This window comes from Bos javanicus, chromosome 2 (assembly GCF_032452875.1).
Source record: "Bos javanicus breed banteng chromosome 2, ARS-OSU_banteng_1.0, whole genome shotgun sequence".
Classification (NCBI taxonomy): Eukaryota; Metazoa; Chordata; class Mammalia; order Artiodactyla; family Bovidae; genus Bos; species Bos javanicus.
This window is the reverse complement of record NC_083869.1, coordinates 62,030,430-62,046,572: the sequence shown is the minus strand read 5'-3', so window position 1 is coordinate 62,046,572 and position 16,143 is coordinate 62,030,430. Positions and strand designations below refer to the sequence as shown.

The following is a 16,143-nucleotide window of genomic DNA, read 5'->3' as shown; positions in this document are numbered from 1 at the left end:
GACTTTCATTTAGCCTAGGGTTATTCAAAACCAGAAGTCTTTGTAAACTGAACTACTGATAATAGGTGAGGATTTCTCAAATGCTTTCATACAAAGCAGACATTCTAAGCACAAGTGCAGAATTTATCCTATTAGTTTTTAGCTACTTATTTTTCAAACTTATCTCTGCCATCCCGTATATTAAGTATTTTTCTCAGATTTGAGCTATTCGCAAGTGGAACAGACCTGATCTCTATGTAGCCACGGCTGAGAATATTGAGTTCAACGCTGCTGAGGACAAAGTACAGTGCATTTCCTCATAAGACATTTACTGATGTTGACATGACCTACTAATTAACACTTTTGTAGAAACGACCATGCTGCTGCTAAGCTGCTAAGGCGCTTCAGTCGTGTCCGACTCTGTGCGACCCCATAGACAACAGCCCACCCGCTCCCCGTCTCTGGGATTTTCCAGGCAAGAACACTGGACTGGGTTGCCATTTCCTTCTCCAATGCATGAATGTGAAAAGTGAAAGTGAAGTCGCTCAGTCGTGTCCAACTCTTAGCAACCCCATGGACTACAGCCCACCAGGCTCCTCCATTCATGGGATTTTCCAGGCAAGAGTACATGAGTGGGTGTAGAATGACCATGCTGCTGCTGCTGCTAAGTCGCTTCAGTCATGTCTGACTCTGTGCGACCCCACAGAGGGCAGCCCACGAGGCTCCCCCGTCCCCGGGATTCTCCAGGCAAGAACACTGGAGTGGGTTGCCATTTCCTTCTCCAATGTGAAGGAATGACCATACATATACCTTTAATATGTACTAATCACTCAGCATTTTTCCTGTCATAAAAATTTAGACAACTGATATATGGCAAAACCAATACAATATTGTAAAGTAAAAAAATTAAAAAAAAATTTAGACAACTATTTCTTCTGAGAAGTGGAATGGGCACAAAATACGAGCTAGAAAGAAAGTTCATAAAATTTGATAAATTACTATAAAGATATTCTTAACCTTCAACCATGACATCAGGGAGGTGACTGCTGCTAACAGGATGCATGGTTGGACTATCTTGTGCCTTTTTTTTTTTATAAAAGAACATTTATTAAAGTTACCCTTGCCTAAGTCTTTCTTCGGAGAAGGCAACGGCACCCCACTCCAGTACTCTTGCCTGGAAAATCCCATGGATGGAGGAGCCTGGAAGGCTGCAGTCCATGGGGTGGCTAGGAATCGGACACGACTGAGCGACACTTCACTTTCACTTTCCACTTTCATACACTGGAGAAGGAAATGGCAACCCACTCCAGCGTTCTTGCCTGGAGAATCCCAGGGACGGAGGAGCCTGGTGGGCTGCCGTCTATGGGGTCGCACAGAGTCGGACACGACTGACGTGACTTAGCAGCAGCAGCAGCAAGTCTTTCTTACTGCCAGGAAAAGTGAAAAATAATGTAAGAGGAAGTCACACAGACGGCAAGCCATTTAACCTCACCAGGTATCTATAAGATGACAGAGGGGGACCACTTGATCATAAAGTCTTTCTAGCTCTAATGCGCTCCTGGTTGAAAATTGAATGTGCTGTCTTCTTCAAATCATATTTGGATTTATAGCTTCCTCTAAATATAACCCAGTGGTGTGAATGATGTAAGGAATCTTGAAAATGAGATGCTCTGATTCAGTAATACTTTCTCTGTACCTTTCAAAGCAAGCCAGCTAGGTAGTTACCTATACCTAGACTCTTGTCTCAAAATCACTTCACATAAGTATTATAACTGTTTGCCATCCTTTATGTATTTAATATGCTTTACAAAGGCAAAGTTCTGTTTTACCTCAAGCTTCATTTAACTTTATTTTTAATATAGTCATGACATTTCAAATATAAAATAAGGGTTTAGAACTGAATAACTCACCATAATTTGGTTTCTGCAGAATTATAGTGTGAAAATGACAACTTCATAGATTCAGAACATTACAGGAAAAAAAAAAATTAACATTCTACAAACTAACTTAAAATTCCAGGAAATGCCTTGATCTGAAACAGAGTCTATGGAAACAGTGCTTCCAAGGTAAAGAAGTAAAGGAATAACTTGAAACTTATGAAATGGAATCTGAAAGAAAATGCCTTAAGAGGCATGATAACAGTCTTGAAATGACTTTCTCTAGTAAACATGAAGGGCTTCCCAGGTGGCACAGTGGTAAAGTATCTGCTTGCCAATTCAGGAGACACAAGAGATTTCGGTTCGATCCCTGTGTTGGGAAGATCTCCTAGAGAAGGAAATAGCAACTGACTCCAGTACTCTTGCCTAGAAAATTCCAGGGACAGAGGAGCCTGGCAGGGTAGAGTCCATGGATTGAAAGAGTCACAACACCACTGAGTGACTGAGCATACACACACAGTAAACAGGAAATAGAACACAATCTCCCCAGTCAAGCATTGCATACAGATAAACTTTTCTTTCAAATAGTGTCTACATTCAAAAGCAAGAAAAGGACAGGCTTCCACTTCAAACACTTATATTTTCACATGGTAAGTCCTAATCAGAAAAGAAATGTATTCTGACCACTTAGGTTTTCCTAGTCCCCAAAAGGCAAATGTATTAATGTGTTAATGTGTTTGTTTTATGTAGGCAAATTTTTGGCATTTATAATCTGCAAGAACCATGATTAAGGACTCCCTAACAATATCCAGTATTGCATCTATTTGGTATTATATTTTAAAACTGTTTATTATCTGTATACAACTTTGTTTTTCTTTTTTTTTTTTAATTTTATTTTATTTTTAAACTTTACAATATTGTATTGGTTCTGCCATACATTGAAATGAATCCGCCACAGGCATACATGTGTTCCCCATCCTGAACCCTCCTCCATCCTCCCTCCCCATACCCTCCCTCTGGGTCTTCCCAGTGCACCAGTCCCAAGCATCCAGTATCGAGCATCGAACCTGGACTGGCAACTCGTTTCATATATGATATTATACATATTTCAATGCCATTCTCCCAAATCATCCCACCCTCTCCCTCTCCCACAGAGTCCAAAAGACTGTTCTATACATCAGTGTCTCTTTTGCTGTCTCGTATACAGGGTTATTGTTACCATCTTTCTAAATTCCATATATATGCATTAGTACACTGTATTGGTGTTTTTCTTTCTGGCTTACTTCACTCTATATAATAGGCTCCAGTTTCATCCACCTCATTAGAACTGATTCAAATGTATTCTTTTTAATGGCTGAGTAATACTCCATTGTGTATATGTACCACGGCTTTCTTATCCATTCATCTGCTGATGGGCATCTAGGTTGCTTCCATGTCCTGGCTATTACAAACAGTGCTGCGATGAACATTGGGGTACACGTGTCTCTTTCCTTTCTGGTTTCCTCAGTGTGTATGCCCAGCAGTGGGATTGCTGGATCATAAGGCAGTTCTATTTCCAGCTTTTGTGCTAGGATACCTTAATGAAATCTCTCTGGTTTTGAACATTTTTCAGCTCATTATCTCAGGTCTTCTAAATAATTGTATCAGCAGCAAATAATGATAATTTTTCCTTTTTCTTTATGAATTTTACCTCCTGCTTTTCTTTTGAGTAGTTAAACGAATATCCCCAGAATAAAGGTAAAGTGCAAAGACAATTAACCCCTCGCCTTGGTATTAGTGTTTCATGTGATGGTTGCTTTAGACTTAAAATACACACACACACATACACATAAAATATGTATTTACATTTATATAAATGACATACATGAAATGAATAACTTATATTCAAAACTTTAATCGAAGATAAATGCTGAACTTCATCAAATTATACCTCAACATAAATGGAGGAAATGAAATGAAGCTTTTCCTTTTCATTATTAACATGGCTAATTATATTAACAAATTTCCTAATATTAAACAATGACTGCATTCCTGATATAAATTCCATTTCCATATGGTTAATGTATTAGGCTTTTTAATGAGTTTATGGTTTATATTAATACTGAATATTTCTCCATGTGTAGTCTTAATCCGAGCTTTCACTGTCAAGGGCCCAGTTTCTATCCTTGATCAGGATTAGGGAACTAATCCTGCTACTGTGTGGCACTAGAATGGAATGGAATGGATCAGAACATCTCAACTGCATGGGGTTATCTCAGGGAACTGTAGAAAGGAAAAAATAAAATACACATACACACACATATATACTGAGAAAAAAGGTGGGATTCATATCAAATATCAGGAGCTGATTTCCACTATATATAAAGATTTCCAGTATATTATTAAGGTAAAAGAGCCAATAAACTTAGTGGAATGAAGGGCAAAGAATACAGACAACTGACAGGAAAAAAGTATAAATGACTCTACAAGTATGAAAAAATGTTAAGCTGCATTTAATAACATAAGAAGACTGATGTGCATTAAAACTGCTATCAGATCACATTGGCATGAGAAATAATTTCTCTTTGAATATGTTAGTAAGGTGTGAGGAAAGAGATAATCATGTTGCTGGTAGGAATATAAATTGGTATAAATTTTGAGAAGCATAATTTGCAAATGCTTAAAAAATATAAAAATGCAAATGCCCTTTGTATGAGCAATTCCATTTATAATAAATTTATGTTACAGACTTATTCCCATGTACTGAATATATAACACGGAACACTAAAATACCTAGTAATTACTGAGTGCTCACTATGTGCCAGTCACTATTCAAGACTTCATAATATAAGCTCATTTAAGTCACATAATAACTCAAAGGAGGGAATAATTATTCTCTTTTTTGAGCTGAAGAAATTGAGGGATAGAGAGGTAAAGTTACTTTCTTAAATGAAATACCTGGTAGGTATTGAATGTGAAAATAAAACACAGGTAGTCTAATTCTAATTTGCATGCTCTTTGCCACTATAATACATAGTAGACTGCATAAATAAATTACAGTGCATCCAAGCACTGAAATACACAGCAACATTTTAAAAGAATAGCAAAGCTTTTCTAGTAGCTGATATTCAAAGATCTCTAATATACAGTAGGTAAAGACAGCAAAGTGCAGAACAATGTGTACAGCATAATACTATACATGTAGAAATAAAATGAAATAATATTATACATACATAACCATATGTGTTTTTCATGCATAGAGTACCTATAGAAAAATACATAAGAAATTGCCAACACTGGTTACCTGGGAAGGGAAATGGTTAACTGGAAGACATAAGCAAAATGGCCACTTACTTATCATTTCTGAACAATGTGCACATCCATCTGGTCGATACAAATAAATAATTTTAAAAATGAAAGGTAAAAAAGAAAGAAAGAAAAACTTCCATTATCTACTCCTTTTTTTCATTCTATATATGGGTCATTCACCCAAGATTTTACTTCAAATTATTCCATAGCTACCATGACTTTATAAAACCCTGGAAAAAAAAATTTAAGAGAGCTTAATGTTCACGGTAAATAGGATTAAAACTTACAGAAAAGAGTTTTTCGTACCTGACATGTGCATTACAGTATCTTTTGGCATACTCAGTCCATGTTCCAAATTTTTGTGGAAAGAGAGCTTCAATCTGCATGAAAAGCTGTAACAATATAGGTATTCTCAATATGCTGTAATATTTTCAAGTTAATTGCTGTTATTGTAAGTCCAGTTAATGAAATAGTAAAAACAAAAATGCACCTCTTTTTCCTCAAGGCTCTTCCTTCCCCTCTACCTACCCATTCTGCCATCCTATTTTTCAGGACTAACTCCTATATCTTTCTTCAATATATATTTATATGTTTTGTATGCCTATATATGCATCTTTATATATTCTCTTTTATTTACATGATCATATAACATACACAATTTGAATTTTTCCACCAAGCCTATTTTAGACATCATTAAAGTACATATACATCCATCAATCACCTATCCATCCATCCATCTCCCATCTGCATTTCTAATAGATGGGTTTATACAGTACATTTTTAGAAATTATGGCATGTTTTTAAAATTTTGATAGATGTTACCATGCTGCATTATAAAAGGATGATACCAATTTATACTCCCATCAATAGAATCATAAAATCTTTTAATTTTTATAACTTAAATAGGCTGTATACAGCATTTCACTGTTAATAAGCATTTTAAAAAATGACTTTTATTGAGATATAAATTCATATACCACTTTTACTGTTCATTTTTAAAGTGTATATTTCAGTGGCTTTTAGTATATTCAAAATGTGCCTTGATCACCACTATCTAATTCTGGAACATTTTTATCACTCTGAAAATAAAATCTATACCCATTACTAGTCATTTTTTGTTTCCACTCTCTCCCAAACTTGGCAACCACTATTATATTTCCATCGCCTAGAATTTGCCTATTTTGGACATTTCATATAAATAGAATCCTAAAGTATGTAGTCTTTGTGTCTGGCTTTCCGTTAGCATAATGTCTTCAAGGTTCACCCATTTTGTAGAGTATGCTGCAACTGCTGGTCCTAAGTCACTTCAGTTGTGTCCGACTCTGTGTGACCCCATAGACGGCAGCCCACCAGGCTCCCCCGTCCCTGGGATTCTCCAGGCAAGAACACTGGAGTGGGTTGCCATTTCCTTCTCCAATGCAGGAAAGGGAAAAGTCAAAGTGAAGTCGCTCAGTCGTGTCCGACTCTCAGTGACCCCATGGACTGCAGCCCACCAGGCTCCTCCGTCCATGGGATTGTCCAGGCAAGAGTACTGGAGTGGGGTGCCATTGCCTTCTCCCTTTGTAGAGTATATTAGTATTTTACTCCTTTTTACAGCTGTATTTTGTTTATCCATTCAGCAGTTATAGACACTGGCTTTTTTCTACTTTTTGGATTTCATTATGATCAGCTATATATTCAGTTCTCTTGGGTATATACCTAATAATGGGATTGCTAGGTACTATAGTAATTTGATTTTCAATTTATTAAGGAACTGCCGAAATGTTTTCCAAAGTGGCTTTGTTGCTTTGAAAATCGTGAAAGTGTTAGTCTCTCAGTTGTGTTCGACTCTTTGTGATCCCAGGGACTGTAGCCCATTAGGCTCATCTGTCCATGGCATTCTCCAAGCAAGAATACTGGAGTGGGTAGCCATTCCCTTCTCCAGGAGATCTTCCTGATACAGGTATTGGATCCGGGTCTCTTGCATTGCAGGCAGGCTAAGCCATCTTACCATCTAAGCATCCAGGAAAGCCTTTACATCCTTTTTATATGACAACATACTCCTAAGTAACAAATTGTCCAAAGAAGAAGAAACAAGGGAAATTAGAAATTAGACAAGACTTTGGAATAAATGAAGTTGAGACAATAACATACCAAAATTCAGATCCAATGAAAGCAGTGCTTAGAGTAAAATTATATCTGTATATGTTTATTATTAAAAAAGAAGAAAGTTCTCAAATTAATCATCTAACCTTTAACATTAAGACACTGGAAAAGAAGAGAAAACTATACCCAAAACAAACAGGAGGTATAATATAATTAAGACTAGAATGGAAATAAAATAAAGAAGGGAAAATACAGAAATAAATCAACAAAGCAAAAAGTTGGTTCTTAAAGAGATCAACAAAATTGACAAAATTTTAGCTATAACTGAGAAAAACAAGATGACTCAAATTACTAAAATTAAGAATGAAAGAGGGGACACTACTCTTAGCTGCACAGAAATAACGAAATATTAAAAGAGAGTTCTATGCACAAATGTATGCCAATATATTAGATAATTTAGATGAATGGACAAATTCCTAAAAAAGATACAATACCAAAACTGATTCTAAACTAAATAATCAATCTGAATAGACATTTGATCAGTGAAGAGAATGAGCTGTTAACCTAAATCCATCCACAAGGAAAAGTTTAGACCCAAATAGCTTAACCATCAAATTCACCAAATATTTTTAAAATACAATGTTTTGCAAAATCTTTCAAAATATAGTAGAGAAGAGAACATTTTCCACTTCATTCTTTGACACTAGTAATACTTTAATAACAAAACTGGACCAAGATACAATTAAAAAAAAACCCACTACAAATCAATCTCTCTTATGAATAGAGACACAATGATTGTCAACAAAATATTAACAGACTGAATCCAGCAGTACATGAAAGGATTATATATTATGACCAATGAGTTTTATCTTAGAATGCAAGGTTGGCTTAATATGTGAAAGTCAATTATTATACTATAGCCTATCAATAAAGGACAAAAACATATGAGTACCTCAATAATGAAGAAAAAGCATTTGACAAAGCTCAACATCCTTTCATGATTAAACACTCAGTAAACAAGGGGTAGAAAGGAACTTACTCAACCTGATAAAGGAAATCTTCAAAAACCCACCATTAACAAGGGTTTAGGAGGAACCAGAAATCAAACTGCTAACATTCTTGAGCTCATAGGGAAAGGAATGCAGTTTCAGAAAAACATCTACTTTTGCTTCATTGTCTGAGCTATCAGGGTTTCCCTGGTAGCTCAGACAGTAAAGAATCTGTCTGCACTGCAGGAGACTCAGATTCTATTCATGGTCCAGGAAGTTCCTCTGGAGAAGGGAATGGTAACCCACTCTAGTATTTTTGCCTGGATGGAGAATTCAGTGGAAGAGGAACTGGCAGGCTACATTCCATGGGGTCACAAAAGAGTCAGATACTACTAAGCAACTCTGCTTCATTGACTAAGCTAAAGGCTTTGACTGTGTGGATCACAGCAAAATTCTTAAAAAGATGGAAATACCAGACCACATTACCTGTCTCCTGAGAAAACTGTATGCAGGTCAAGAAGCAACATAACTGGACATGGAACAACGGACTGGTTCCAAATTGGGAAAGGAATACATTAAGGCTGTATACTGTCACCCTGCTTATTTAACTTATATGCAGACTACATCATATAAAACAACGGGCTGGATGATTAACAAGCTAGAATAAAGGTTGCCCGGAGAAATATCAACAACCTCAGATATGCAGATTATACCATTCTAATGGCAGAAAGTGAAGAAAAACCAAAGAGCATCTCGATGAGGGTGAAAGAGGAGAGTAAAAAAGCTGGCTTGAAACTCAACATTCCAAAAGCTAAGATCATGGCATCCACTTCCATCACTTCATGGCAAATAGAAGCAGAAAAAGTGGAAGCAGTGATAGATTTTCTATTTGGGGGCTCCAAAATCACCGTAGACAGTGACTGCAACCATAAAATTAAAAGATGCTTGCTCCTTGGAAGAAAAGCTGTGACCAACCTAGACAGCATATTAAAAAGCAGAGACATCACTTTGCCAACAAAGGTCCATATAGTCAAAACTAATAGTTTTTCCAGTAGTCATGTATGGATTTAAGACTTGGACCATAAAGAAGGCTGAGAGCTGAAGAATTGACAGTTTTGAATTGTGCTGTTAGAAAAGACTCTTGAGAGTCCCCTGGACAGCAAGGACATGAAATCAGTCAATCCTAAAGGAAATCAACCCTGAATATTTACTGGAAGGACTGATGCTCAAGCTGAAGCTTCAATACCTCGCCCACTTGATGTGAAGACCTGACTCATTGGAAAAGGCCTTAATGTCGGGAAAGTTCAATTTAGTTCAGGTCGCTCAGTCGTGTCCAACTCTTTGTGACCCCATGGACTGCAGCATGCCAGGCCTCCCTGTCCATCACCAACTCTGAGTTTACCCAAACTCAGGTCCATTGAGTCAATGATGCCATCCAACCATCTCATTCTCTGTCGTCCCCTTCTCCTCCCACCTTCAATCTTTCCCAGCATCAGGGTCTTTTCCAAGGAGTCAGTTCACATCAGGTGGCCAAAGTATTGGAGTTTTAGCTTCAACATCAGTCCTTCCAATGGATATTCAGGACTGATTTAGTTTAGCATGGACTGGTTGGATCTCCTTGCACTCTAAGGGACTCTCAAGAGTCTTCTCCAACACCACAGTTCAAAAGCATCAATTGTTTGGTGCTCAGCTTTATAATCCAACTCTCACATCCATACATGACTACTGGAAAAACCATAGCATTGACTAGACGGATCTTTGTTGGCAAAGTAATGTCTCTGCTTTGTAATATGCTAAGTTGGTCATAACTTTCCTTCCACGGAGTAAGTGTTTTCCTTCCATGGAGTAAGCATCTTTTAATTTCATGGCTGCAATCACCATCTGCAGTGATTTTGGAGCCCCCCAAAATAAAGTCTGTCATTGTTTCCACTGTTTCCCCATCTATTTGCCATGAAGTGATGAGACCAGATGCCATGATCTTAGTTTTCTGAATGTTGAGTTTTAAGCCAACTTTTTCACTCTCTTCTTTCACTTTTATCAAGAGGCTCTTTAGTTCTTCTTCACTTTCTGCCATAAGGGTAGTGTCATCTGCATATCTGAGGTTATTGATATTTCTCCTGGCAACCTTGATTCCAGCTTGTGCTTCCCTCAGCCCAGCGTTTCTCATGATGTACTCTGCATATAAGTTAAGTAAGCAGGGTGACAATATACAGCCTTGACATACTCCTTTTCCTATTTGGAACCAGTCTGTTGTTCCATGTCCAGTTCTAACTGTTGCTTCCTGACCTGCATACACATTTCTCAAGAGGCAGGTCAGGTGGTATGGTATTCCCATCTCTTTCAGAATTTTCCAAAGTTTACTGTGATCCGCACAGTCAAAGGCTTTGGCATAGTCAATAAAGTCAATTCCAATCCCAAAGAAAGGCAATGCCAAAGAATGCTCAAACTTTCGCACAATTGCACTCATCTAACATGCTAGCAAAGTAATGCTCAAAATTCTCCAAGCCAGTCTTGAACAATATGTGAACCGTGAACTTCCAGATGTTCAAGCTGGTTGTAGAAAAGGCAGAGGAACCAGAGATCAAATTGCCAACATCTGCTGGATTATCAAAAAAGCAAGAGAGTTCCAGAAAAACATCTCTTTCTGCTTTATTGACTATGCCAAAGCCTTGGACTGTGTGGATCACCATAAACTGTGGAAAGTTCTGAAAGAGATGTTGGGAAAGATTGAAGGCAAAAGCAGAAGCAGGTGGCAGAGGATGAGATGGTTAAATAGCATCACTGACTCAATGGATGTGAATCTGAGCAAACTCTGGGAGATAGTGAAGGACAGGGAAGCCTGGCATGCTGCAGTCCTTGGTTTCACAAAGAGTCAGACGTGACTTAGTGACTGAAGAACAAAACAAGGGCAATACTTAAAGGTGAAAGACTGAATGCTTTCTCGTAAGATTAGGAACAAAATAAAGATGCCCACACTTGCCATTTCCATTCCAAACTGTACTGGAAATTCTAGCCAAGACAATTAGGCAATTTAAATACAATCTTGCGTACAGAAAATCCTAAGCAGTCCACTGAAAACTATTAGAAGTAATGAATGAGTTCACCAAGGTTGCAGTATACATGATCAATATGCAATCAACTGTATTTCTACAAATGAAATTAATAAAACAATTCCACTGACAACAGCATCAAAAAGGATAAAATATTTAACAAAAGATGCAGAGGAGTTATCCTATTATAACTACAAAGCACTGTTAGAAATTTAAAACCTAAATAAATTAAAAGATATCCCAAGTTCATGGATTAGAAGACTTAATATTGTTAACATGGCAATACATTCCAAACTGATCTACAGGTCCTACACAATAACTATGAAGCTGGATTGTCTACAGAAGTCGCCAAGTTATTAAAAACAATTCTTAGGAAAATTCAAGGGACCTAGAATATTCAAAATCATCTTGAAAAAGAAAAACAGAGTTGCAAGACTCACACTAGTTTCAGAACTCCTAATTTAGAATTTATAATCTTCTACTTTTTTGGTGAAGAGTCCCAAACATCCCCAATTTGTATAATCATCATAATCTACAAAACCGGGATTTACCCTTGCTTGGAATAGCACCTATCCTGGGTGAGGCATGAAGGTACTGGCATGTAATTACATGCGACACAAGGACCACTACTGTATTGTCAGGGTTCTCTTTCTTATGGTAAGTAATCAATAAGTGATTAGTCATTTTACTATCATCATGCAGAATACACATATCTTTTATATACTCCCATCCTGAAATGATACATTTTGCATATTTTTATAAAGATATAATGAACCCCACAATCCAGGAACATAATTTTGGAACATAAGGAAATTACCTGGGGTCCACTCTTCCACTTCTAGTATTTACAGCAAAAATATAAAAGGTAAAATTGAGAATTTTACCATCATTATCTATGTACTTTTATGTGTCTTTCAGAAGACTTCCAGAGCAGAGAACAAATGTAGAGCCATGGTAATACTCGGAGAGATGTGACACCATAGCTGTCTCTCAGAGTTGGCTTATTACAAATGTATACTAAATATAAAAATCTTATAATAAAGGTAAAAGACATATATAAATATACCTATAAGCATGGCCAAGGTTCACACATACATAGATAAAAACAGTCATGGTAACAGATATATTTAGCCATAAATAGATGCCTAGAATTTTCCAATGTGCTCTTATGGCATTTGAAGCATCTAATTTAAAAATTATAAAAACAGTGATTGATGCCATTTTTTTTAAGCCCAAAATATAAGGAATTTAATACCTCTTCGGGTCTTCCCAATGCTGGAGTTCCTGTGAGCAGAATGGCTCGTTTGGCTTTCTGTACTATTGGCAATAAAATCCGGCTGCGAGTTGCACTTCTGGACTTCATGTAGTGTGATTCATCTACAATAACCACTTTGAAGTTCTGATTATTCAGTGCATCTATCAGAGTCTCCGCATCTGTGGTTAAAAGGCCATAACCCAGAACTGTCACTTTGCTGGTTGATATTCTCCTAGAAAACATAATCCATGTACTTAAAAAATATTTTGGTAACCAATGTATCATAGACAATACATTTCTTAGGGAAGAGATACAGAGGAGAAAGAAGAGGAAAAATAAGAAGAGATGATACAATGCTGAAACCCAGTGTCTCTTAATTTACCATCTTTAAATATGATAAATCAGAATCCAAATTTAAAATTTGGTTAAGAAAACGAAATTTATAGTTAAATGGTCTTTGGAATATTTTGACATCCAGGTCGCCACACTTTACTGGGATAATAAGAAAATTACTTTCTGGGAATATTTGCTTCAATGCATCTAGAATTCTTGTATATAAAGTAGGTAATTCGAAGATTAGTTGACTATTCAGTGAAGACTTTCCACCAACGGGATAGCGGTGTTTTTCATCTCAGGCACTACTGTGATTATAAGCAAGATGATAATGTTACAGGTATGTCCAGAGCACTGCAGGGCATTTCACATTTTGAACCCTCTCATTAAAGGCCAGTAGAGTCCCTATCACTGTGACAACAAAAGTGAGGCCCTGGCCCTGGGGTGATATAATTCATATATTTATAATATTCTTTACCACACTGTATGAAATTATTCATTTATATATTTATTTCCCTTATTCTATCATAAGATGGGTGAGGACAGGGAATGTGTCTTATTCTTATTTGTATATACAGTGTTGTGCTCCCCATGAGTCTGTAAAATGAGATAATTAGAAAAATATATTCATTAACAATAAAATGTATCACTTTTGCATTTTCTATATGACCAGTGAAAAACACAGGACAGTGTCAAGTCTTTTGCAGTTCTCTAGTCTCTAACAGAAAATTCAGATCTCCTAAAGAGCCTAATATGAGAAGGCAATGGCATCCCACTCCAGTACTCTTGCCTGGAAAATCCCATGGACGGAGGAGCCTGGTAGGCTGCAGTCCATGGGGTCGCTAAGAGTCGGGCCTGACTGAGCAACTTCACTTTCACTTTTCACTTTCATGCATTGAAGAAGAAAATGGCAACCCTCTCCAGTGTTCTTGCCTGGAGAATCCCAGCGACAGAGGAGCCTAGTGGGCTGCGGTCTATGGGGTCGCACAGAGTTGGACACGACTGAAGCGACTTAGCAGTAGCAGTTTCTAACAGAAAATTCAGATCTTCTAAAGAGCCTAATATGAGTACTAATATGACAGTTTTTGCTTTTTTTTTTTTTCTGAAGGACAACCGCGTTTATACCTTGGATAAATCCACTCAATAAAGGGACTTATGGCACCCCACCTTACATAGAGGTTGCCCAGCCTTACATAGAGGGGAAGGCAATGGCACCCCACTCCAGTACTCTTGCCTGGAAAATCCCATGGACGGAGATTTTCCCATGGTTGGACACGACTGAGCGACATAACTTTCATTTTTCACTTTCCTGCATTGGAGAAGGAAATGGCAACCCACTCCAGTGTTCTTGCTTGGAGAATCCCAGGGACAGGGGAGCCTGGTGGGCTGCCGTCTAGGGGTCGCACAGAGTCAGACACTACTGAAGCGACTCAGCAGCAGCAAGAGCAGCAAGACATTGGGTAAGTTTTTCTGCCCTTAGCTATCATCCTGCAGAAAAGTTACATGCTAGGGTTGAAGCACTATCTAACATATGCCAAATGTTATTCATTTAAAAATATTAGCCACTGTTTTAATTGCAAGAGTATAGTTCCAAAATAGTAATAAAAACTAGAAGGCTTAAATGCTATAAATATGATAGAGGAATATTTTAAGACTACTTCAATGTAAACTTTTTAATAAAGTATAGCTATAGAAAATGATTATAGAGGCTATAATAAATTCTACATTCTCTAAACTATTGTCTTAAATTTCATGCAGCTTTATTAACAAAGAGGAAAATTGTCATAATTATTACCTACATTTTATTTTGTCTATACAAATATAGTGTCTAAATTTTCTGGGGCCCAAGAAGACATATTTTACTGAATTAGAATTCCAAGGCTGAAAGAGAAAAAGGCAGCTATCTATTTTGTCTGGTTCCTCTTTCTACATTCACAAAGGCCAACTTTATTTCTACAAATACATTTTATGTTAACAATCTTAGAGAATAAAATATAGAAGAATAATACCACACACAAAAGAATCTAACAAAAATCTATATATTTATTTCTAGTAGAAACATAACTTTATTTGTGACTCAGAAATGGTAATTTTGAACTTCTAGGAACATGACAATTTGTATAATTCACCTAGAAACTCAATGTAATAAACTATTAATATTCAAATTGATTGGTTTATTCCAATGGCTGGAAAACAAAATGAGAAAAAGACAGTAACTATACTATGATTTTAGAATAAGGACTTCAAACAGTCACAAAACAAATGTTTTCAATACAGAAAATATTAAAACTATAAATTGAAATAATAAAAAAGTAAAATTGCCTAACATTAATTTTGAGTTACACATAAAACTTGCATATAAAGTAACAACTTAGAAGGCAAAACCTGCCATAGTTGCTGATAATAAAACCTCACAAACTTCAAGTTAATCACTGAAAAGTTGGAAAATTTATTTTTCAACTTCAAAATAGTCAATTTAAAGTATATTTAAGGTATATACAAAGTAGGTATATTCATACGTTTTTAAAGCATGTATATTTTACATTAAAAAAAAATACCATAAAGGAACATATAACATTAAATATATGGTTGGTTTTTAGATAGGTAATTCATATTTTAAAATGGAAAATAAAATTCTTTACATTACTTTCTTATGGAGAAACAATGGAAATAGTGACAGACTTTATTTTCTTGGGCTAAAAAATCACTGCAAATGGTGACTGCAGCCATGAAATGAAAAGACGTTTGCCCCTTGGAAGAAAAACTATGACCAACTTAGCATATTAAAAAGTAGACACATTACTTTGCCAACAAAGGTCTGTCTAGTCAAAACTATTGTTTTTCCAGTAGTCATGTATGGATGTGAGAGTTGGACCACAAAGAAGGCTGAGCACTGAAGCACTGATCCTTTTGAACTGTGGTGTCGGAGAAGACTCTTGAGAGTCCCTTGGACTGCAAGGAGATCCAACCAGTCAATCCTAAAGGAAATCAGTCCTGGATATTCATTGGAAGGACTGATGCTGAGGCTGAAACTCCAGTACTTTTGCCACTTGTTGCAAAGAGCCAACTCATTAGAAAAGACCCTGATGCTGGGAAAGATTGAAGGCAGGAAGAGAAGGGGATGACAGAGGATGAGATGGTTGGATGGCATCACTGACTCAATGAACATGAGTTTGAGCAAGCTCTGGGAGATGGTGAAGGACAGGGAAGCCTGGCATGCTGCAGTCCATGGGGTCACAAAGAGCTGGATATGACTGAGCAACTGAACAACAGCAACATTACTTTCT

At 36.8% G+C, this 16,143-nt stretch overlaps 1 protein-coding gene across 3 annotated transcripts in view; it reads right to left on the bottom strand.

The window, feature by feature from the left end:
* ZRANB3 (zinc finger RANBP2-type containing 3) overlaps positions 1 to 16,143 on the bottom strand; it is a 305,694-nt gene that overhangs the window by 131,204 nt on the left and 158,347 nt on the right. For all 3 annotated transcript variants that reach the window (XM_061439301.1, XM_061439316.1, XM_061439311.1), the window contains 2 exons: positions 12,524 to 12,755; positions 5,451 to 5,536 (listed from right to left, as the gene is read on the bottom strand). In XM_061439301.1, coding sequence (XP_061295285.1) covers positions 5,451 to 5,536; positions 12,524 to 12,755 — 318 coding nt within the window. The remainder of the gene's footprint in view (positions 1 to 5,450; positions 5,537 to 12,523; positions 12,756 to 16,143) is intronic.